The 24,418-nt window shown below is 41.3% G+C and overlaps 1 protein-coding gene across 4 annotated transcripts in view; it reads left to right on the top strand.

The window, feature by feature from the left end:
- The window catches only part of NTNG1 (netrin G1), a 355,235-nt gene that overhangs the window by 136,760 nt on the left and 194,057 nt on the right, over window positions 1-24,418 (top strand). For all 4 annotated transcript variants that reach the window (XM_070746430.1, XM_070746432.1, XM_070746431.1 and 1 more), the window contains exon 3: window positions 21,295-21,932. In XM_070746430.1, coding sequence (XP_070602531.1) covers window positions 21,295-21,932 — 638 coding nt within the window. The remainder of the gene's footprint in view (window positions 1-21,294; window positions 21,933-24,418) is intronic.

Here is a 24,418-nt window from a genome sequence, read left to right as displayed (position 1 = left end):
AAAAATCAATCTTTAAAAAGGAATAATTATTAAATACAGGTAATCCTCAACTTATGACCAGTTGTTTAGTGATAGAAGTTATAATAGATCTCCCTGGAGGTATTATGACCTCAATTTGAAATTCCACTGGCCAGCCACATCTGCATCCACAGTCACATAACCACCCTTTGGGCGCTAGGCAACCTGTCCATATATATGGATGTTGAGAATGTCCCACAGTCACATGACTGCATTTTATGATGGTTTTACCAAATTTGGCATTTATTTCCAGTTTTCAGCAAAACTGGCCCATAGCAAACCATAAGTTCACTTAACAACCAAGGCATTCACAAAATGACCACTGCAAAGATAATAAAAATTGGGTTAATCACATAAGGTTGAGTTGGTCATGTGTGTGACTCAATATACTTAGGACCATAATGACAGCTTTCATTATATTTGTAACTTGAGAATTGCCTGTAATTGCAAGGATTGATGTAAAAAATATAGCAGAACATTCTAATGCAGGTAGTCCTTGATTAACAACTACAATTGAGCCCAAAATTTCTGTTGGTAAGTGAGACATTTGCTAAGTGAGTTTTGCCACATTTTACTCCCCCCATCTTAATTATTAAGTTTGCAAATTATTAAGTTTGCAACACAGTTGTTAAGTGATTCTGGTTTCCCCATTTATTTGCTTATCAGACGTTTGCAAAAGTGGTCAAATGACCCCAAGACATCGCAAGTGTCATAAATATGAACCTGTTGCCAAACATCTGAATTTAGATTATATGACCGTGGGAATAATGCAATACTGCAATGGTTGTATGTGTGAAAAACAGTCGTAAGTCACTTTTTCATTGCTGTTATAACTTTGAATGCTTACTAAATGAATGGTTGCAAGTCAAAGACTATTTGTACAGATAGCATGAATAATTTCCAACTAGACTCCTTCAGGGCCAGAAACCTCAGAAATTCTGCTCTGGATCTTCCCATTAAATATGGGGAAGTTAATAAAAATGAAGATGCTGAGTTGAGATGAAGCAAACATCAGGTCCTAAACCGAAGTAGGAGACAAGTTACATCATCTGATGCCCTTTCCTCAGCCTATTCACTCATCTTGCTTCCTTGGTGATCAGATGAAAAGAACTTTATTTATTTGTTTATTTATTTGTTTATTTATTTGTTTGTTTATTTGTTTGTTTATTTGTCAAACATGCGCAAGATATGTAATGCTATAAACATAAACATTCACCTCAAGTATAGGGAGAGAAATTGAGATATTGAGGAAAAGATGGTGAATGAAAGAAATAATTTCTGCCTCCTTTCTCTCTGTGAAAAAATAGGCAAGGAGCTTCTCTGGGTTTAAACACTGCTTACATTTAATTTTAAGTCAAGTTTAGTGAGCAATATTGATCTAAAGACAAAGCTGAGCTGAAATAAGCAGGTGCGTATTTTTAGAGATTGTTTCGAATCCTTGTGTTTTTCTCAACACCTAGAAAATGAATCCTTGTCAGAATTTTCTGAAAATTATTATCCATTCATTTTTGGAGGTTCCATTCCCCTTTCTCTTCTTTCATATGCAGATCACAGGAACAGCACTAGTTGTAGGGCCTGTAAATATTTCCAAATGAGCAACAAGCTGCCAACGTAGTTCTCCTCTGGAGAAATCAATGAAATGGTTATTCTACTTCCTGTTTCTATAAGCAGGAATCATCCCCAGAGGAGACTTGAAGAAATTTGAAATGTATTTGGATTACGGGGCAGCAATTACATGAAGCAATAAAACCAGAAGGCTGAGATAAGGATGCCAAAAAAAAAGTAGAGGGGAAAAATATAATCTTGGTGGAGATTGTCTATTTCTACTCACCAATCACTGCTGTTTGCTATATATCAGAATTTAAGGAAGTCTTTTGTAAGAAGATACAGCCTCCTGGAAAGGCTGCTGTTGTTGTTTTTCCCTTCACAAGTCAACTACAGTACATCTTAGAAAACAAAAATTCCATGAAAATCCATTTGACTTGCTACTCAGGAAGTGTGTTGACAATCTGGGTGGCAGTTGCCCAGAACAAAAAGGATCTTTGCTGTAAGGATTGATTACATTTTTAATGCCTCTGTGTTAATCCTCCTTAATGTGTCTAATTCCTAAATGAATGCAATAATGGAACATACATTTCTCAGCTTGCCAGAACAAAATGCTTTCCCCCCCTCTGCTAGTGATATCTAACAGACTTCAGTGTGGAGCTAATTATTTTGACCAACAGGCAGCCTCAAGCAGATCATAGCTGAAGATTTCCACCTAGCAACTCTGAAATTGGATCAAATGTGTGTATGAAGGGGGGGGGGACCATTTACTGCTCTTCAAAATAATATTCAAAAGATCTCTAAGTAACTGATGAGAAAGCTTCAAAGTACTTTTGCCAACTATTAATAATGAAATTTGTGGAATTTTGTCCTGTCACCCATCCTCTGCATTACCACATTCTAAAGAGTATGTGTGTTATTTCACAGCACCTCTGGGTGTGATTGGGGCTGCTATTAATTAGCACGTTGCCGCCAATAACATTATGATGTTATTATTTTTGCCTCATTACACTTGGAGAAGTCAGCAATTTAGTGAAACATTTTGGCAGACTGCAACAAAATTCTATTTTAATATGTGCACACAGAGAGAGGGTGAGGTCACCTACTTGCTCTCATGCCCCGGTACACTGTAAAGCTTGTATACTGGACAAGAAAAGAAGAATCATGGGTGCATTCACTGAAGGCACTGGAAAAAGAGTTTTAAAAAAGCAAAAACATTTGACAAACATATAACGGGACATGTCTGAGAGATATATAGCTGTTTGCAGTCTGGAGGGGCTGAAGATATTGGTGCATTTCCAACATGTCAGTCAAAAGTCATGTCATTTGGGAAATCCCAGAACATGCGCTATGCTAACCTACCCTTCAGAAGAACACAACAAGATATCAGGAGATACAATTAGAGGAGAAAAGATGTTCCTTGAATTATTTCCCAGAAATTAAATAGTGAGCTGTTCTAGGTTATGGGTAAGCAATCTGACACCATCCAGGGATTAAACATCTAATCCATAGCAAGGATAACCAGTAGCAAGAGACTGTAGGAATCCAAGACATACTGGGGAAGTAAAAAATTGTACAATATAGAAAGTAAAGAGGACAGAAAGAAGAAAGATGTCAAGGTTCCAGGTAACATCCAAACTAAATCAGAGTCAAAGTACTCCTCAAAATTCCAATTTATTTCCAGAGCCATCCTGGCACCTACATTGAGAAACCTAAATCTGAGTTTTCTACTCATTTGAAAGTTCACATCCCTTGTCCCCCAACTGGTCACATTGCCCACTCAGATTGTGCCAGCATGGCAACTCCTTCCTCCTCTTCCGCCCAGGTGGTTAGGTATAGGATGTCCTTGCACCACTCAAAAGAATCCCTTCTATAGATAGTGTGGCAAGCCATTAATTAATCACCAACTTCTGCACCGGCTTGACAAAAGTTCTGTTAGCAAAGAAACAAAAAGGATAACTTCGCTTAAGTCCAAACAATGAGGGTGAATTCCAAACATGTCTTTGATTTTGTCTTATCCCCATGAATATAAAAGAGGGAGTGGGGAAGTACAATCAAACTTGCAAGATTACATTACTAGAGCAAATCCAAATAAAAGTAGTTTTTAGTTTTCTACTTCTAGTTCTGGTCTATCTCCTAGACAACAAACAGTGACCAGTTTGTTGTCTAACTCTGGTTGAATCTTACTTTCCTGGGCCATACAAAGTGTTAAACTATCCAATTTCATTTGTGTAACTTAAAAGGATTCATAATAATCAAAGAATTATTATTGTGGCCTATTCCTTTTAATAGGATATGGTGAAGCACATAGAGTCTCTTCCTGAGATAGTGGTACCTCTACTTAAGAACGCCTCTACTTACCGTAAGAACTTTTATAGATAAGAAACAGGTGTTCAAGATTTTTTTGCCTCTTCTCAAGAACCATTTTCTACTTAAGAACCCGAGCCCGTAAAAAATTGTCAGGAAATTTGAGAGCGGCACGAAGACATGGCCAGTTTCCTGCTATTCCCCCTTTAATCCCATCCATCTCAGGCTTTTCTGGGCTGTCAGAGGAGCCTATTGGTGGTGTTTAAGGAGGCTTTGGCAGTCCAGAGCGAACAAAGCGTTTTCCTTCCTCTGGGCGCTTGGAGAGGGTATAAACCTCTGCCAGCGCCCAGAGAAAAGAAATGCTCCCTTTGGTCTGGGCAGCAACTGTCCTCCTCCTCTTCTTCCTCCTCTTCCTCTCATCCAAATTCTGAGCTTTTATTTCTTTCCTAATGGATTTGCACTCATTATTTGCATTTACATTGTTTCCTATGGGAAAAATTGCTTCTACTTACAAACTTTTCTACTTAAGAACCTGATCACAGAACAAATTAATTTCTTAAGTAGAGGTACCACTCTACTTGAATGTGACATCACTTCATTGCATCACAAAGTTACAATGCATATTTTATCTTTTGGGTGATAATTATTTAGGACCAAACATTAGTATGCTTCCGATTCACTTGTGCCTGTCAATCTTTGGACAGCCGGTAGGGAGTGCGAGGGAGTGCGAGGCTCCACCTGGACACCTGGACACTGCCATTTGGGTTCTTTGATCCTCTATGCATGCACAGAATGCTTTGTGCATGCACAGAGGGTAAAAGAACCCAAATGGTGGCATCCAGGCAGGTGGGTGGGGCTCCACACTCTCTTTACAACCAGCTGTCCGACAACTGACAGGCACGAACAAATCAGGAGCATTTCACCCCTGGGGTAATCCTCTACATACAATCATTTTTTTAATAACCTTTCAAAATTACAACAGCACTGAAAATAAGTGACTTGCAGCTGTCGCAGCATCCCTATGGTCACGTCATCAAGATTCAGATTCAGCAGATGGTTCACATTTATAATGGTTGCAATGTCCTGGATTGTTCCATGCGGTCACCTTTTGAGACTTTCTGACAAGGAAAGTCAATGGGGAGCCAGATTACTCAACAATCACATTAAGCTGCAGTGTTACTGCCATGATTCGCTTAATGGTTGTGGTGGCAAGAAAGATTGTAAAATGGGGCAAAACTCACCTAAGAACTGTTTCTCTTAGCAATAGAAATGTTGGGCTGAGTTGCGGTTGTGGTTGTCGAGGAACACCTCTATTTGCACAAAGTGTATAAAGCAATGGCTGTTGACCATCTTTGGAAATGCTGGTGAGCTGAACTCATGATACCTAAAAGCTGTTAAGATGGAGAATGCTGATAAACATGTCATGCAAGTGCCAGAATAGTTTTCACAAGCATAAAGCTGTTTATGCTATTTCCCAGAACAATTTCCTTGCCCCCATTTTTTTCCTTTCCCAACTCAGATCTGTTTTAAGTCCTTACTCTTTCAAAAATATTTCTTTTATTAAGCAGGCCTGGGATTTCTGCCTATTTTCTCCTGCCTAGCATTACCATAAGCTCTCATTTTTCTTCCTCTCGGTAGTCACCAGACCATTAACCTATAAAACAGTGTGATAAAACCAAGTTGAATGGCTTGACTTATTCCTCTGCTCTATCTGTAGTCATTGTTTGAAATGATTTGCTTACATTCTAATTTCTGTAATGTTCTGTTAGTGAAATGACTGTGCAGAATGAATTTAGATGAAGGATGAACCTGTTGTTTAGGCCAGTCAGCTTCCATATATTACCAAAATTGGACATTTAAATTATACTTTATGCATAAAGATAATTGGCTGCACTGTTAGGCATAATGAGATTGCAGCATTGAGCAACTTATGTTAGGGAAGGGGGTGATCCAAGTTAGTTTTTTCATCCTTTTTTTTTCTTGGTTTGATGCTACCTTGCTACTCTAAGGGTCAAGAATCATGTATTTGGTTGACCTCAGCTGTTTTCTTATTTTTTTCTCCTGAATCATAGACGAGGCTGATTGGTTAACTAGGAAGACAAACCTGGAGGCATATTCCAGGTGACATGATGGTTGTGCACTCTGCTCACTTAATAGGCGATAATGTTGACACTGATGCATTGTAAAATTTATTTGAGTGGACAGAAAGCAGGTGGGGCATTGTGAGCAGCAAGATAGAGAGTGTCGGTGGTTTGCCTTATGGATGTTGGATATCTAGACAGTGTTTTCTAATATAATTCTATTGATATAATTCTACTATTTGGCTTTAGAACATGGGGAAGTATGGATTCTCAGTCTTTGTCTTTGCCAACTTATTTGGAGTTGTGCATGCACATGTGTAAACACAATTGTTTCAAGATAAACCTAAAGAGACCATGTCATTGTATCCACTGAAACATGCAACCTGCCAAAACCCTATGTTGGAATTTCTTAACAACATTGGATATAGGCTGCAATGTCCAAGCAAGGCCACGGTCAACACAGGGATCATCAGGCCATCCACTTGGGTAATCTCAAATCACTATAGAAGCTTCCAAATTGTTGTTGCTGCTGCTTATAGCATCAGTAACAGAGAGAACATCTGAATCTGGTGCCAAAGATCTTAATCCCATAGTGACTCTTATGTTTTGATTGCTTCTAAAGCAAGTCTGCTGTGGATTGTCCTCTAAATGGATTCTGCTTTATACCTCTGCGGTTACAAGAGCTAGGATTCCTTAAAGTAGAAAGGGAAAGGTTATTACTGTTCTAAATTTTGTGCTGGGTCTTTTGCTCTTGCTGCACATTATACTATTCAGGGAATGTGTGTCTTGGTATATATGGAAACCTTTCCTGGTCATTGGGGAGTGAAGGAATTTATTTCAGCCTGAACTTAAGGCCATTTCCAGCATCCTGCCTTAGCTATTTTCTCTGCCCATGTTCTTGATCTATGCTTTGCCTGCTGCTCCTATTGACCCTCTTTTCATACATTTTTTTCCTGAAAATTTCTCAGGGCAAGGTAGGCAGATTATTATATCCTACAATGAGATTCCTGGGACTTCAACTTATCTCTCCAGAGATCAAAAAGGTCAGCCAATTTCTTCCCAATCAGATAGTTAATACTCTTTCTAGTTTCTGCCTTGCTATTCTGTTGCTGCAGTGGAGGTAGTTGCATTTTTTAGAAGACATAGCAGCATGCAATCTAGATTGTCTATTTCAAAATCATATTTTTTTTAGCATGCAATTTGGATGGCCTTTTTAATTGAAAAAAATCACATCAACTCTACCTTCAGGAATGTGTTTTAGGCTGTTGTTTACTGATAGTTGTTTATTGATTGTCTGTTGTTACTTCTGGTGTTAATCCTTGCTTATCTGGGTGATTAGCTGGCAAGGAGGTGTTCTGGTCTTTTTTGTTTCCTTGTTAGCTTTTTTATTACTTTTTTAAAATAGTATGTAAACACTGTCTATCTCTATGTGCCTGTTGATTTGTGTGAGTACCTTCCAGGAATGAATGAATGAATGAATGAATTTGTTTGTTTGTTTGTCAAGCATGTACAAGATAGTAGGTATTAGTATAAACATAAATATTAACAAGGTAGATACAGGTAAATTAGACAATAGGACAGCAGGATAAAGATGGTAGGCATAATGGTGCACTTATGATACCCCTTAGAGCAGCGTTTCCCAACCGGTGTGCCGCGGCACAGTAGTGTGCCGCGAGACACTGCCAGGTGTGCCGCAGAGCTACGGAAGCTCCAGCTGGGTGGGGCGCTGCCGGTGCCGACCTGGAGCGCCCGCTCGCAGCTGTCCCCCGGCTCCTGCCCGATGCCGCGGTTTCCGGCGCTCTCCTGCTGAGCCCCAAAGAAGGAAGGCAGGAAGAAGAAGGAGAGCTTCGTTCTTCGTGCCTTTTTCCCGCCTTCCTTCTTTGGGGCCCAGCAGGAGAGCACCGGAAACCACGACATCGGGCAGGAGAGGACAGGAGAGAGCGCGGGCCGGGCGGGGGCGCAGAGGCGGGCCGGGGCTGGGGAGCGCGCGGGGGTTGCCCTTTTGGTTTGCGGCTGCAAGCGCAGCTCCCCGAGGCAGGCGGGCAGGCAGCTTCCCTCCCTGCACCTTCCCTCCCTGCGCCTTTCCCTTTCCCAGCTGCAGCCGCACCCCCCGGTCCCCCCGCCAGTGCCCTCCCGCTGGGCCCTGGCGTCGGCGGCAAGTGTCCTTTGGGGCCCGGCGGGAGGGCACTGGTGGGGGGAGCGGGGGGGGGGGTGGCTGCAGCGGCCGCAGGCAGTCGCGGGGAGATGGCGGCGGCGAGAGGGAGCTCCAGGCGGCGGGAGCTCTCTCTCTCTCTCTCTCTCTCTCTCTCAGCTGACTGCAAGTGGGAGCCCTGACGGTGGCGATTGGACGTGCTGCTGGACGCCGTACTGCTGGCGCTGCGGGCTTGGCATATACTGCGTCCAACAGCACGTCCAGCTGCCGTCAGGGCTCCCGCTTGCAGTCAGCTGAGAGAGAGAGAGAGAAAGAAAGAGAGACATATAAGAGAGGCAGAGAGACAGCAAGAGAGGCAGAGAAAGAGACAGAGAGAGAAAGAGAGGCAGCAAGAGAGGCAGAGAAAGAGAGACATAGCAAGAGAGGCAGAGAGAGAGAGAAAGAAAGAGAGACATAGCAAGAGAGGCAGAGAGAGAGAAAGAAAGAGAGACATAGCAAGAGAGAAAGAGAGACATAGCAAGAGAGGCAGAGAGAGAAAGAGAAAGAAATAGAGACATAGCAAGAGAGAAAGAGAGACATAGCAAGAGAGGCAGAGAGAGAAAGAGAAAGAAAGAGAGACATAGCAAGAGAGAAAGAGAGACATAGCAAGAGAGGCAGAGAGAGAGAAAGAAAGAAAGAGAGACATAGCAAGAGAGACAGAGAGATAGCAAGAGAGGCAAAGAAAGAGACATATAGCAAGAGACAGTGAAAGAGAGAGAGAGAGCAAGAAAGAGAGAAAAAAGCAAGAAAGAGATAGCAAGAGAGAGAGAAAGACAGAGGAAGGGAAGGAGGGAGAGAGAAAGAGCAAAAAAGAGAGGAAGAAAGAAAGAGGGATGGAGAGAGAGAAAGAAGGGAAGGAAGGAAAAGAGAGAAAGAGGGAGAAATAGAGCGAAAGGGAGGAAGAGAGAGGGGTTTTTTGTCCAAACTTTTCTTTAGCCCACCCCCCACCCCCCACCCACCCTTTCAATGTTCCCCAGGATTTTGAAAATATGAATAATGTGCCGCGGCTCAAAAAAGGTTGGGAAACACTGCCTTAGAGACCTCTTAGGAATGGGGTGAAGTCAACTGTAGATAGTTTAAGGTTAAAGTTTTTGGGGTTTAGGAAAGAAACCACAGAGTCAAATAGTGCATTCCAGGCATTGATTACTCTGTGGTTGAAGTTGTATTTTCTGCAGTTGAATTTGGAGCAGTTTACATTAAGTTTAAATCAATTGTTTGCTCATGTATTGTTGCGGTTGAAGCTGAAAATATCATTGACAGGTAGGACATTGTGGTAAATGATTTTGTGAACTACATTTAGGTCAGATTGAAGGTGACAAAGTTCTAGGATATCTAAGCCCAAAATTTCAAGTCTGGTGTAATAAGATATGCTGTTGCGAGCAGAGGAGTAGAAAACTCTTCTTGTGCAATATTTTTGGACTCTCTTGATTTTATTGATATCTGATATGCAGTGCGGGTTCTGGACAGGGGAACTGTATTCAAGAATTGGTCTAGCAAATGTTTTGTATGCTCTGATTAGTAGATTAATATTGCCAGAGAAGAAGATACGCAGGATTAGATTAATAACTCTTAGTTCCTTTTTGGCAATGTTGTTACAGTGGGCTTTGGCACTTAGCTCATTAAATATGAGTACTCCTTGACAGAGTGAGGGTCCTCTATAAGGTTGTGTCCTCCAAGTTTGTATTTTGTGTTCTGATTCTTTTTGCTGATGAGTAAGACAGAGCATATATTGGTTGAGATTTGAAGTTGCCAGTTGTTTGATCATTCTGATACATGGTCAAGGTCTTTTTAAAGAGTAGCAGTATTGTCAGTGGTATTAAATAATTTAATATCATCAGCAAAGACAACCCAATTGCTTGTAATATGATCACAAAGGTCATTTATGTAAAGTATGAATAGTGTTGGTCCTAGAAAGCTGCCTTGAGGGACACCACTGTTGACAGATGCAAGATTTGATAGGGCACTCCCTATTTTAACCACTTGCACCAGAGCACCAGAAAATAGCCTAAAAATAACCCAAGAGTAGCCTGGAAAACAGCCCAAAACCAGCCTGAAAACTGCCAAAAAAGGCCAAAATAAACAGGCATGTGTGTGCCAGCCAACAGGTCTTTGGGTTTCTGATGTTCCAGCGCATACCCATACACGTGCATTCCAGTTTGGGTACTCATATTGAAAATGTTTGCTATCACTGTTATAGGATAATTTGGGGGCAGTCATTCTTTCTCAGCCTATCCTCTCTCACCAAGTTGTTTTGTAAAGGGAAATAAAGGAGATGGGAGCACTATGTATCAACTTGAATTGATGAAATAAGAATCTGAAAATAAATGAGAAACATTTTTGTTTAATTGGATAGTTTGTCCTTAATCAGGTACAATCATCAGTAGAGAAGACAGGATTCACCAATATTTTTGTAGTGTCTTTGAGTGCATATTAATATCTATTTAGGTTTGCAATGTCTTGATTAAGTGAGATGGGTAGAAGCCATTATTGGCAATGCAGGATCACCCACTAGAGGATGATTGAAAAGATTTGAAGGCCCAGAGTAAGGAAGTGGTAAGACATATGGTGGTAATTAGTAGGAAAGGGGAAGATTAATTGTACTTACAATTTCTTCTCTCACTTAGATATAAAATGAATTTGCAGTAATTAAAGGAGCTTCTTGCCATGCAGTTGACGAAACTTCATTTAGCTGCTCAGTATACAACATTGTGACTCCCCAGATCTGATGAGCAGTTTGAGGAAATGCAGCATCTTCCAGAGATGTTGTTACAACTACCCTGAATTTGGGAATGTTTCCTGAAAAAGAATCCATCAGTGTTGGTGGGGTTTTTTATTTATACTTTCATTTTATACTTATTATTTTCTAAATCAAAATAACACTTACAAATAAGTGCTGCACGAATCCCAGCGACCGGTTAGGTCCCACAGAGTGGGCCTTCTCCGGGTCCCGTCAACAAAACAATGTCGTTTGGCGGGGCCCAGGGGAAAAGCCTTCTCTGTGGCGGCCCCGGCCCTCTGGAACCAACTCCCCCCAGGGATTAGAATTGTCCCCACCCTCCTCGCCTTTCGTAAGCTCCTTAAAACCCACCTCTGCCGGCAGGCATGGGGGAACTGAGATATTCTTTCCCCCTAGGCCTTTACAATTCATGCATGGTATGTTTGTTTGTTTGTATGGATGTTTGGTTTTACAATAAGGGTTTTTTAGTTGTTTTAGTATTGGATTTACATGCTGTTTTTTTATTACTGTTGTTAGCCGCCCCGAGTCTACGGAGAGGGGCGGCATACAAATCCAATAAATAAATAAATAATAAATAAATAATGTAAAGAAAAATGCGGTTAAGGAAAAGTAATGTGAAGAAAGATAACAAAAGGAAAACAAATGCAAATTGCAGAGAAAAAATAGTAATAAAATGCATGTCTTACATTTTAGTGTGGGATGTGAAGACAAGCCTGGGATATGGAAAAATGGCCAAATAGGCAAACCAGAAATTCAGAAAAATGGACTTGTGAATTGTCTTGACAAATAAATAAAGAGTAGATTCACAATTCATAGAGTTCTGGTGTTGGATGGGATTTTGAGGGTGATCTAGTCCAACTCCAAGCCCACTGCAGGAATCCTCATGTCATCCAAAAAGCTGGGTGTTCAAATTTTTCCAAATCTACGACCTATTGGAAGACTGTACCATGTTTCTCCTTACACTTCTCTGTAAGTGTATACTTACACTAAGGCTAAATATAGTAAGTTCTTTTAATTATTCTTCATAACACCATGTTTTGTAGTTTTTCCACATTAGGACAAGAGACAAATGTTTCTTGATAGCTGAAATTATTTAAACTGTTCAAGTAAAAGGAACAGAGACATTTTCTGAAACCAACCATTTGTCAGAACAATGAAACAAGAGTCACAGCAACACAATGCAAGCCCATATACACATCCATCTTTTTGATTCACATACAAAAAGGTTCTATTATCTAAATCAGGGGTGTCAAACTTGCAGCCCATGGGCTGCATGCATCACATGCTGGCCATGCCCACCTCCAGTTTAGCAAAGGGGGAAAGTTGTGATACATCAGGTGACAACGTGATGATGCGAGTTTGACACCCCTTGTTGTGGCCTGCCAGCAGAGCTAGCAGCAGTGAGGAGGTTAGGGAGGAACATGGGCCAATCCTGGAGTCTGGGAAAGGCTCTGTGTCAGAGGCAGAGATTGGGACAGGGCTGTCTGACAGCTATCAGTTGCCTTTGGAATCCGACAGTGAGACACACAAACAGCTGGAGCCTGTTCCCAGTATGCACATGCACAGAGTTGCCAGATGCAAGGAACAGCTAAAGAACAAGGGTCAATTTGGGAGTAAGGCCACAGGTGGATGACAAATGTCCCCCCCTCCCCCAGAGAGAATAATAGAGGACTGAAGGGGGAGTAGAGTTTGCAGAAGACAATTAGTTCCTTTCTGCCTTCTTGCCAAGTATTGCGGTGTCTGAAAGATAATGGCCTGGCTACTCTCCAAGCCTGATAAAGATTGGTAATTGTGAACTATCTTGAAAGACTGTGGGAGAGGAAAGACTTTGCTGGAGAGGAATGCACTGTAAATGAAGTAGAAGAGATTTATCAGGATGAGGATGGGAAAGCCTAGGTCAGAACAGCCCTTATCTAAATGTAGAAACCATACCTTAATTCCTGAATCCCCAGCATCGTAGTCTCATGTGGGATGAGAGTTGGCTGCATGGTATGGAGCCAGGTTATTTGTAGGACCAAATATCTCTATCTGCCCCATGCAGAAACAGGCCGAAGGTCTTGTTAGTTTAAAAAAGTGGCCTCTTTTTGGACCCAGAAAGTGTGTTCTTTAGGATACAGTGCCTCCTCTTCAGAATAACATTTCCCCTATGTTTCAAACAGTCCAGCTCTGCTAACTTTTCTTAAAGCTTGAAAACCTATTCCCAGATATGGGGTTCAAGCGGTTACTTATAACCCATTAAGTTGTTCACTTATAGCAAATTAGTGTACTGCAATTGTTTATGTTGTCTGTATTTGTATTGTAAATGTTGTTAGATGTTCAGAATTCTTAAGATGAGAGAGGTGGCCGTATAAATAGAGATAATAAAATAAAAATTAAATGAATTAATCATGCCGTGACTTTCCATAAGACCCTCTCCAAATTACAAATGTGTCTACTGGCCCAGTTACAACATAAGGCAATAAAATCGTGCATCTCAAGTACAGCAGTTAAGCAAATATATTGCCTTTAATTCTTATGTGCAACATCTGTTATTCACAGAGACATTGTCAATGGCCTTTAGAGATTCTTTTAGCAGCACAGGGCAAGGCATTGAAACCATGATTCCATGCAAGGAATTCAGGATTGCAGTACTTGAATTCCCTGTAAAGAAAAAGGTTTTCCAACTTGGAGATTTCCTTCCCCCCCCCCCTTCTTGATTTCAGGATGTTCTAGGGCAGTGATGGCAAACGTTTTTTGGTTCATGTGCCAAAAGGGTGTGTGTGGGTGTGCTGGTATGTATGCAAGTGCCTACCCACTTCTCTCCCCCCGGACACATATGCACTCCCCTGCATGCGCACGGGCCTCACTAAATCCTGGGACATGAAAAAAATGGGCAAACTAGAAGTTCTGAAAGACGGACTTTCGATTTGCCCATTGTGCTGTTTTTTGTTCTCCGGAGGGTTCAGGGAAGCTTCCTGAGGCTGCAGAGTGCAAAAAACCAGCACAAGGGGAAAAGTAGAAGTTTGGAGAAAGCACTTCCAGTTTGTTCTTGTACTGTTTTTTTCCCCACTCTGGAGGGTTCAGGGAAGCTTCCAGAGGCCCAGAAGTGCAAAAACCAGCACAACAGGCAAATTGGAATTTCAGAAAATACACTTCTGGTTTGCCATTGTGCTGTTTTTGGCACTCCAGATGGTTCAGGAAAGCTTTCTTGAAGCATCCGAAGGATGAAGTGGCCTTTCCCAAGGTTTTCCCAAAATCAGATGGCCAGTGTGCACATGCACGCTGGAGCTGACATAGAGCAACATCTTTTGTGCCCTCTGATATGGCTCTGCATGCCACCTGTGGCAGGTGTGCCATAGGTTTTCCATCATGGTTCTAAGGCAGTGATTGTGAATGTATGGCATGTGTGCCACCTGTGGCACATAGAGTCATATCTGAGGACATGTGATGATTTGCCCTACGTCAGCTCCAGTGCGCATGTGTGCACTGGCCACATGATTTTTGGCCTTCCGAAGGGTGGGGGGAGTCATTTTATTCTTCACCAGACTGTAATTTTCAACATTACTTGGATTTCCTTTTTAGAAGAGAGGGATGAGGATGACTGAAGCTAGTGACCATAAATTGGGTAAAAAGCTAGTCCTGAAAGATTATTCAAAAATTATGCTTAGAGGTTCAGCTATGAATGAGGAGAGCTTTTTAAAGAAGTATGCACATCATGTCCAATAGATAGGGATGGTTTTAGATTGCGTAAAGCATTTCCAACATTATCTGCTGTAAAACTGTGTAGTTATTTGTGGTATGACTAGGAAAGTTTGGGCATGAGCCATTGCTGTTACAAAGACTGAGCTGAAGAATGTGTTAGAGGTTGGCTTTAACAGTTTCATCATTATTTTCTTTACCGTTTGGTCCTTTTAGGAGTGGGATGTCTTTTAGTTGGTTGTTTACAAACTTCTAGAAAGCACATGTGGATTTCGTGTGCAGAAGGTTTTCTTCTTGATTGATGTGGTAATTAGTGCATTCAGTTTTATTTGGTGGCATAGATCTTTGTAGTGGCTTTTAAAGTTTGTAATGCAGTCAGTTTTGTTTTTCTGCCAAAGAGATTCTTTTTTTGGATTGGAGCTTCCTTATTTTTATGGGTAATTTATTTTTCTTGGTTTTGGTGATTATTAATGGTTTAATAACTCTTTGCATTTCGAGCAAAAAGATATGATAGTAGACTTCGGCAATATTACAGCCAGAGAATAATATTTGCCAATCAAGAGATGAGAGGTCGGCATATATGATATCATAGTTGGCTTTTAAAAAGTTGTAATTAGTTGTCCTTTTATTATGGTGATTTTTGTAAGGACGTATACTGAGACAAAAGTCAATCATACTGTGTTCACTATTGGAAAAGGGCTCTTTTATTTATAGTCCATAAATTGAGTCAATAAATTGTAGTCAATAAATTCCCTAGCAGCCTTGAATTTAGCATGCTCACGGACTCTCATTTGAAAGTATGGTTGGGTCTTATCCATGTGTTGTGAAATTTAGTAATTGTTAATCTCTAAAAACATGACCACTAAAGGGACCAAAGGGCATTGTAACCATCAGAAGGTTATGAGCTTGACTACACAGACAATAGTTGGTCTTAAAGTTCATGCCTTAAGTCTCATACTTCAGGTGCTGTATATCTGCTGTATATACAGTGGTACCTCTACTGATTTTTGGCCTTCCGAAGGGTAGGGGGAGTCATTTTATTCTTCCCCAGACTTCATGAAAGCCTCTGGAGTCTGTGAATTGGGAAAAATGGACCCAATGAGCCTACCAGAAGTTCAGAAACAAACTTCTGGTTGGGCCATTAGGCTGTTTTTCACCTTCCCTAGGCTTCAGGAAGTTCGGATATGAACTTCTAGTTGGGCAATTGGGCCATTTTTTGCCCTCCCCTGGCTTTGGGAGGCTTCAGTGGGCAACAGAGTAAAAAATAGCCCAATGGCCCAACCAAAAGTTTATTTCTAAACTTTTAGTAGGCCTGTTGGATCTGTTTATCGCCATCCACAGGCTTCAGATGCTTCAATGGGCAAGAAGGAGGGGGGATTGTGCGTGCATGAATGGGAGAGCATCGCATTATGGGTACGTACATACGGATGCAAGCTATTGCATGCGCGCACCCTTTTGGCATCTGGGGGGGGGGAGTTCATCATCACTGGGAAAAGATTATGTAAATCCATCTTCAGTCACAGAATCTCATAGATGATTTTAGGCTCTCGGTCAAGCGAATTTCACAGGATTATTGTTGTGCGGTGAAATGAGAATATACGGCTCAAGAGCAAAATCCTGGATGGAATGTTATCATTGTCAAGCCATACTAGTTAGGGGAAAAGTTTCCACTTTTCTGTGTCTTGCATTTCCTCCATACTGGCCCACAATTGACTTGTATTTTAAGACGGAATAAATTCATTTCCACCCAGATCTATCTGTAAGACTGTGGGGCTCTTCAAATTGTCACAGAGTCTGTGCTGTGCTTGTCACTAACAAGGTCGGCATTAAACTGCAGCCATGTGTCACAGTTTGCAATCCATTGGATTTGAGCTGCCAGAAGCAGCTGATCTGATTGATACACGGATGATTTAAGAGACAGGATTTTGAGCCAGCTGTAATGCTCATGGAACAGCATACTCAAGCAATACTCCCAGGCTCCAAATGAGATGGCCTTTTGCAGTGAAGGCAAAAGTGGCAGCAACTCAAGTTAATGTGGGAAAAGGTCAAGAGGAGAATAATTCACTTTCACCTTGCCACAAAGGAAGAGCTACAGTAAAAGCTACCCATTTATTGGAGAGATTATATATAAACACGAAACTCATATCTCCAGCTACCACCTCAGGCTGCCATCCAGGCTGAACTGTTGTCATCACCTACCTAATCAAGTGGTGGATTACCTGGCTTTGATTAATCGAAAAAACAGCTATGGGATGGCAAGGAGGAGGGAGAAAGAAAGAGGTTACGTCAAGTATTTTGCTAGCTTGTAGCAGCTAATATGGAAGCAGATGTCTGGACCAAGTCTCTATGCTTGCAGTATGTACCACCATGGAATGGTTTATAGCAGTGCTGGCAAACCTATGGCATGGGTGCCACAGGTTGCACTTGGAGCCATATCTGCTGACACATGAGCTGTTGCCCTAGCTCAGCTCCAATGTGCATGTGTGCGCCGGCCAGCTGATTTTGGGAGGGTGTTTTTGGGTCCCAAAGAGCCTTTGGGTAGATGGGAGAGGGTGTTTTTACCCTCCCCTGGCTCCAGGGAAGCCTTTGGAGCCTGGGGAGGGTGAAACACGAGCCTACTGTGCCCACTAGAAGTTGGGAAACAGGTCATTTCCAGCCTTAAGAGGGCCTCTGGCGGGTGGAGGAAGCTGTTTTTGCCCTCTCCAGGCATTGAAATATGGGTGTGGGCACTCACGCATGTGCAATAGCGCACATGCACGCTCTTTTGGCACCCAAGGAAAAAACGGTTCACCATCACTGGTTTATAGAGAACATCAATGTCTATAAAGAAAGACATCCGTAAAGAGCACACTGTTAGGAATAATACATTAAAGGCCAAGGGACAAAGGAAAAAGAGAAGGTATATCTAGCATTGCTTTAGAAAGGAATTCTCACAGCCTGTATGTTCAACCCATTTGAGTTAGAAGGAACCATATATATATGAACTGTGCTGATAAGCAATATCCTTTCCGCAAAGGAACACAGCACTAAAGGCAACATCCAGAGTTACTGCATTGTTGTTCATCCATTGTGAGTTGATTATAGGCCGCTTACTCAGGGTGTATTAATTTTTCCTCTTGGAATCCTACTGAGTGGAACATCAGCATTTCTGAAGCACACAAGTGTGTGGAAAGTTTTTTGTCCAAGCAAGTGGCAAGGCTATACAATTCTTGTTCCAATAAATAAATCAGGCATTTTGTTTTATTGGAAAACTTCAGTCTGACAAGGTAAAAATGCAGCTGTAAAATAAGTAGACTGGGGTAAGTGTAATATATAGTCATCTATATAATGCTAAGGGATGATGGGGAAAAATTGGATTCTGGACATAACTAGATTTGATAGAAACACTATTATAATCCTGCCAAAATAAATTCCGTTTTTGCTCCTTGAATCAGTAGAATTTATCAGTGCTTAAGCACAGCTGGACTGTGCCTTTGATTTCATGAAAGTTTCTTATTGTCAGAAAACCGAGAACAAAGTAAAATAGAATCTGAACCCAAGTAATTCAATTTCTATGCTGAGAATAACCAATTTTGCTATTTGTCATAAGAAAACTAGAAGTTGCCCTTTTCTGAGTCAATATTGATAGCAACTTTCTGGAGTTTCAAAACAGATTTTTTTTCAACTGTACTTTGCAAAACCACAGTTTGAACCTGTTAAGCTCTGCATACGAAATAAGTGCTTTAATGCTAAGCTAAGTGTTCCTTGTTTCACAATCTGATTTTTAAAATTATTATTTATAATTTGAATTCTATATTCATTGGTTGGACCAAAAGCTATGCAGGACACTGTGGTCCTGTTTTTATTCACTGAATGCTATGTAATTTATCTTTGAAACATTTGAGATTTCAGCAGATGTTAACCATAATTTTTTAAGTACAGTATATCTTGTCCCATATATCTAGAATTCTTCCCCCACTTGTTTACAAGCTGAAGATTATGACCAATTCCACATTCTTTGCTTTCCTAGTTCTTGAAGAATGTTATCATATGCAACAATAGATATTTTTACAAAACTATATCTATATCTAGAAAGTTAAGATGCTTCATTAAGTATGTATTAGATGAGAAGATTTTAGACATACAGTGATACCTCGTCTTACAAACCCCTCGTCATACACACTTTTCGAGATACAAACCCGGGGTCTAAGATTTTTTTGCCTCTTCTTCCAAACTATTTTCACCTTGCAAACCCAAGCTGCCGCCACTGGGATGCACTACCTCCGGACTTCTGTTGCCAGCGAAGTGCCCGTTTTTGCGCTGCTGGGATTCCCCTGAGGCGCCCCTCCATGGGAAACACCATCTCCGGACTTTCGTGTTTTTGCGATGCTGCAGGGTAATCCCAGCAGTGCAAAAATGGGCACTTCGCTGGCAACAGAAGTCCGGAGGTGGGATTTCCCAGCGAAGGGAGCCTCAGTGAAATCGCAGCATCACAAAAACACAGAAGTCTGGAGGTGGTGTTTCCCATGGAGGGGAGCCTCAGGGGAATCGCAGCAGCGCAAAACGGGTGCTTCGGCTGGGAAAAGGGGTGAGTTTTGGGCTTGCATGCATTAATCGCTTTTCCATTGATTCCTATGGGAAACATTGTTTGGTCTTACAAACTTTTCACCTTACTAACCTCGTCCCGGAACCAATTAAGTTCATAAGATGAGGTATCACTGTATTTTGATGCTGTATTTTTTTTATCTATGTATATTTTTTATTGTAAGGTGGAGAAAAATAAAAAAATATATACCCCCCCTCCAAGAAAACAGATATTTTTACAAAACTCAATTTTTACAGATGTTTCTGTTTGCATATTGCACAAAGGCAATTTAGCTATCTCTGGATGGTGTAAATGTTTGAGGAATGCTGAGAAACAATCTACATTTAAGAATAGTAGGTACAGAAAATGTAGTATTTATTCTAGCGCAGTCATGTAGAGAACCACAAAGATTATTATGAAATAACAAAGTGGGGATGCACTTCCTAGAAAGCTGTCCTCATTATTGTTCAGCCACATCAAATGTTACTTCCTCCACATGTCTCTGTACATGGTGACTTGGCATAGATGACTTAAATAACAGAAAACTGGATGCTTCTTGAAATTTACAATTTGAGAAGTTTATTTTTATTTGTGATATTGCCCAATTGTTGTTGTTTAAGAGCTCTGATCTCTTTATTCTTCTCTTTTGTTTTCCTTGTATAAAGCAATGTGTTTGCAAAGCTTCTATTAAAATTAAGAATTGAAATCTGACATGTGGGAAGAGGTCCAAAATCCAGAATTATATCTTTGTGGTTCAGTGGTAGAACCCACTCTTGGCATGAGAGAAGTCCCAGAGTGAATCACTAACAACTCAGAATAATTTAGTGTATATCTTTTGTGTAGCTCAAGGAAGACTCTATAGGAGTTAAATGATTTCAGGGAAATGCAAGGGGATCCAGTAAATTCATATAATTTGGTTTTGAAGAAGCATTTGCAAACTTCACTCCTGCCCATCCATTTTTTGAATTAATTTCATAGTGAAGGATACTCTGTATATCAAAGAGTGCCTTAAAATACTGAAATTGAGGTGGAAACTCTATGGGTTTTGAGATATTACTGAACAGTTCCCAATATTCTCAGCCATCAAGGCTACTAGTTACTGGAAATTACAAGTTTTGTCAACTTCTCCAACCTGACCCAAACTACTGATCTTTTCAGCATGCAACATTTGCCAATTCTTATTGGATAGGTTGAATAAGTCAGAGCTGTGGTGGTGCAGTAATTAAAATGCAATATTGCAGGCTCTGCTCACTGCCAGGTGTTTGATCCTGACAGCTCAAGATTGACTCAGCCTGCTGTCCTTCCAGGGTCAGTAAAATGAGGACCCAGATTGTTGGGAGCAATATGCTGATTCTGTAAACTGCTTAGAGAGGGCTGTAAAGCACTGTGAAGTGATATATAAGGCTATTGATTGTTGTGATTCAGTCTGAAGCTCCTCAGGGAATGGCTGGAACTCTGCCGGCTCCATGCTCAGAGGGGGAGGACGAGGAACAGGAGGAGGAGGAGAACCAGGCAGACGGGGAACAGGAAAGTCAGGACGAGGAGGAGGGGGAACAGTCTGAGACCCCCGGGGGGGAACTCTCCCCAGCAAGCAGCCTGGAGTCATTAGATGAGAACGCACAAGCCATCATAGATATGAGGCAGAGAAGGGCAGCACAACGAAGGGGACAATTAGCTAAGTATTTCCATCCCTAATAGGCAACAGCTGGGTTTGGGTGTGGTTCTCTCCTCAGAAAGGTTGAAAAGGCAGGCCCGCCCTTCCTGTATTGTGGAGAGTTATCTTTTGGGAGTCCTGTGACCTTGCTTCGATCCTTGGCGTTTCTGACTCTGGCTTGTGGCCTCGAAGGCTGAAAACTTGGGGGAGGTGTGGGTTTTATTATCTACAGTGGTGTGTGTGTCAGCAAGAAGCTTGTTGTATTGTCTGGCCATCGTGACTCTTCTGTGAAGCTTCATAGCATTCCAGTTTGTAAGAACAGTTTTTGTTATCTGTGTTTGTTTTCAAAGATATTAAATGACTTTGCTTTTTACCAGCGTGTCTGGATACTCTTTTTAGTTGGTGTTGACGTCTGGGGGAACCCAGACAGAACATTGATAATGGAAACTAGTTGCTCTCAGAAACCTTTTATCCTGGTGACCACACTTCTTACAGCTGTTTTTCCCCCCTTCTTTCCAGGGGAATCCCTACATGTGCAATGAGTGTGATGCAACCATTGACGAACTGGCACATCCACCCGAACTGATGTTTGATGCTGAAGGAAGGCATCCCTACACCTTTTGGCAATCGACCACATGGAAAGGTTACCCAAAGCCTCTCCAAGTGAACATTACCCTATATTGGAACAAAACCGTCGAACTTACAGACAACATAGTCATCACCTTTGAATCTGGCCGCCCAGACCTAATGATCCTTGAGAAGTCCCTCGACTATGGTCGGACGTGGCAACCATACCAATATTATGCTACAGATTGTCTAAATGCTTTTAACATGGAACCCAAAACAGTGAGGGATTTATCTCAGCAGGCAGTCCTAGAAATCATTTGCACAGAAGAATATTCCACGGGGTACATGGCCAACAGTAAGATCCTCCACTTTGAGATTAAGGATAGATTTGCATTTTTTGCTGGGCCTCGGCTTCATAATATGGCTTCTCTCTATGGGCAGCTCGATACAACCAAGAACCTAAGAGATTTCTTTACTGTCACAGACTTGAGGATAAGACTGATCAGGCCAGCAACTGGGGAATTATATGTGGATCCGCAGCACTTGGCACGCTACTTTTATGCAATCTCTGACATAAAAGTAGTTGGAAGGTAAGAGAACGTAAACGAGTGTATGTGCATTTTTTGTTCCTGTTTTATCTCCTTTTACCTTTCCTTTCTAAATTGAATTATTAAACTATTGTGGCTTGAAATGTATACAACCTTTTTCAGGTAGATAGATGGGGTTGGGGTTAAAAATATGTAAAAGTAGTCCTCAACTTACAACTACAATTGAAACCAGAATTTCACTTGTTAAGTAAATCACTTCCAATTTTATGACCTTTTTTAGCCGTGTCTGCTGAGCAAATCACTTGCAGTTATTAAGTTGATAACACAGTTGTTAAGCGAATCTGGCTTTCCCCATTGATTGTGACCCCAGGATGCTGCAACCGTGGTAAATACATGTTGATTGCCAAGCACCCAAATTTTGATCACATGATGGTGGGGATGCTGTGACTGTTGTAAATGCAAGTACCAGCTATCAGTCACTTTTTCCAGTGCCATTCTAATGTTGAACAGTTGCTAAATGAAAGGTTGTAAGTTGAGGACCATTTTTAATGTATTGATTTCTCATTACAATGACACCAATTGGAACATCAGTTACAAATACTGTACCTAAATGAACATTAGAGTATTGGGTTTTTTTCTTTCTTAATGGCCATGTTCTCACAACAGCCATCTTTTGGGAGACACTTGACCTTCATACATGACAATAATGGCCAAAGTTTTCCTTCCTTCCTTCCTTCCTTCCTTCCTTCCTTCCTTCCTTCCTTCCTTCCTTCCTTCCTTCCTTTTATTCCTCTTCCATCTTTCTGTATTATATTATTTTCCTCTTAACTTTCTCCCTTTCACACAAAGGACACAGGGAAGAAACAGATCATCTTTGTCAGAATTCCCAAATGATTGCCTGCAGTAGACATTAGAAGTTATGCCTAGGAATGGATGGAGTGACATTCTTTAAAGCTATCTGGTTGCCTTCCTATGATTTACAGCATCAGACACGAGATGTGTGGGTTGATGATTGAGGTTTAGCTTTGCTAACTCCTATTGCTAAGTGGCTTAGAAGTATTTCTTTATCAAATTATAAGTAAAAGAAATAGATTCTGTATACAAAGCAGGCATTAGGGTCGACTCATCCAGGGCCATTTTTTAGCATAAATTAAAACCAATAATTTCTAGAGAGCTGGATGTTGAAAATCTGGAAAAGCTGGCTCTCTGGAACCAGCTACCTCCTGATATCCATACTGCCCACCCTACTAGCCTTCTGAAACACTGTGAAGACCTGGCTCTGGTGGCTGGCCTGGGGCCTTCGATCAATGTGGTACCATCTAAATCCAGCCACAAAAAGATATCAATGGTTTCTTATTGGGTTTTAAACTGTCTTTTATATTGTTTTTTAGATGTTGTGAACCGCCCAGAGTCCAGCAGGAGTTGAGTGGCCTGTAAATTAAATTAATAAATTATAAATTATAACAAATGTATTAGAGCAGAGGGAAAGAAGTCTCTGCAGATTTGACTGACTCCATTAGTCATAACTCTAGGGGGCAGTGCTCATCTGTGGTTCTAGACCAGTGTTTCCCAACCTTGGCAACCTGAAGATATCTGGACTTCAATTCCCAGAATTCCCCAGCCAGCCAGAAACACTGGTCTAGACCATTGATCCAGTGCTGTCCAAAGATGTTTTGCATGGTCATGTGGCCAGCATCTATTTATCTACTCATAATGTACATGATTTCAAACTGCTGGCTTGGCAGGAGCTTAGGTGAGTGATGGAAACTCACCCTATCACCTCATGCTAGGACTCAAACCACTAGAGCACAGATCTTCTCTGGCTGCATCCTTTAAGCCACTGAGTCACCAGGCCGCTGTATTGGGCAGAAACAGAGGAGAAATGCTACATTATCTAAGGAGATGCAGTAGATATCATTTCTAATGAAATAAATGGAAAAGGGAAAAAAATGTAAATGTCTTTTTAGTGATGGAGTTACTTAGCTTAATGGAAACAATCTCAGTGTTGCTATGTACCAGAGGTGGGATTCATTTACCTTCCTTACTGGCTCACAAATATGAGCGTGCATGCATGCACAGAAGGCCATGCGTTACATCAGGGTAGTTGGGCAGAGCCACTACCGGTTTGCGTGATCCAGAGAGAACCAGCACTGTTTATAGCATGGCTATGAACCATACAAAGTTGCCAGAGATTGACGACTTGTGACAGGAAATAGTGAAATATAATTCAAGTTGCTCAAATGTCTGGGGCTTCTTGATGAAAACATCTTGGTGGAGTCTTGTCTTTAATGAAGAGAATACCATTTGGTACGCAAGAGATGATTTTAATTTTTGAAGAGAGCATTTCATTGAGATTTGGGAGAGCTTTCATTCGAAAGGAACTGCTTGTGGGATCAAGCAGCCTTTCATTTTTTCTGTGCCCAAACATTTGTGCTTAATCTATGCTGCCTCTGTGCCAACAGAATGGCTACTAATTCCAGAGCTTGCTCCATCAATGAGCACATGGAAAAATACATTAGAAAAAATAA

Source organism: Erythrolamprus reginae, chromosome 3, assembly GCF_031021105.1.
Source record: "Erythrolamprus reginae isolate rEryReg1 chromosome 3, rEryReg1.hap1, whole genome shotgun sequence".
In the NCBI taxonomy this organism is placed as follows: Eukaryota; Metazoa; Chordata; class Lepidosauria; order Squamata; family Dipsadidae; genus Erythrolamprus; species Erythrolamprus reginae.
Note: the sequence above shows the minus strand (reverse complement) of the source record. Positions and strands in the feature narration are given on the sequence as shown.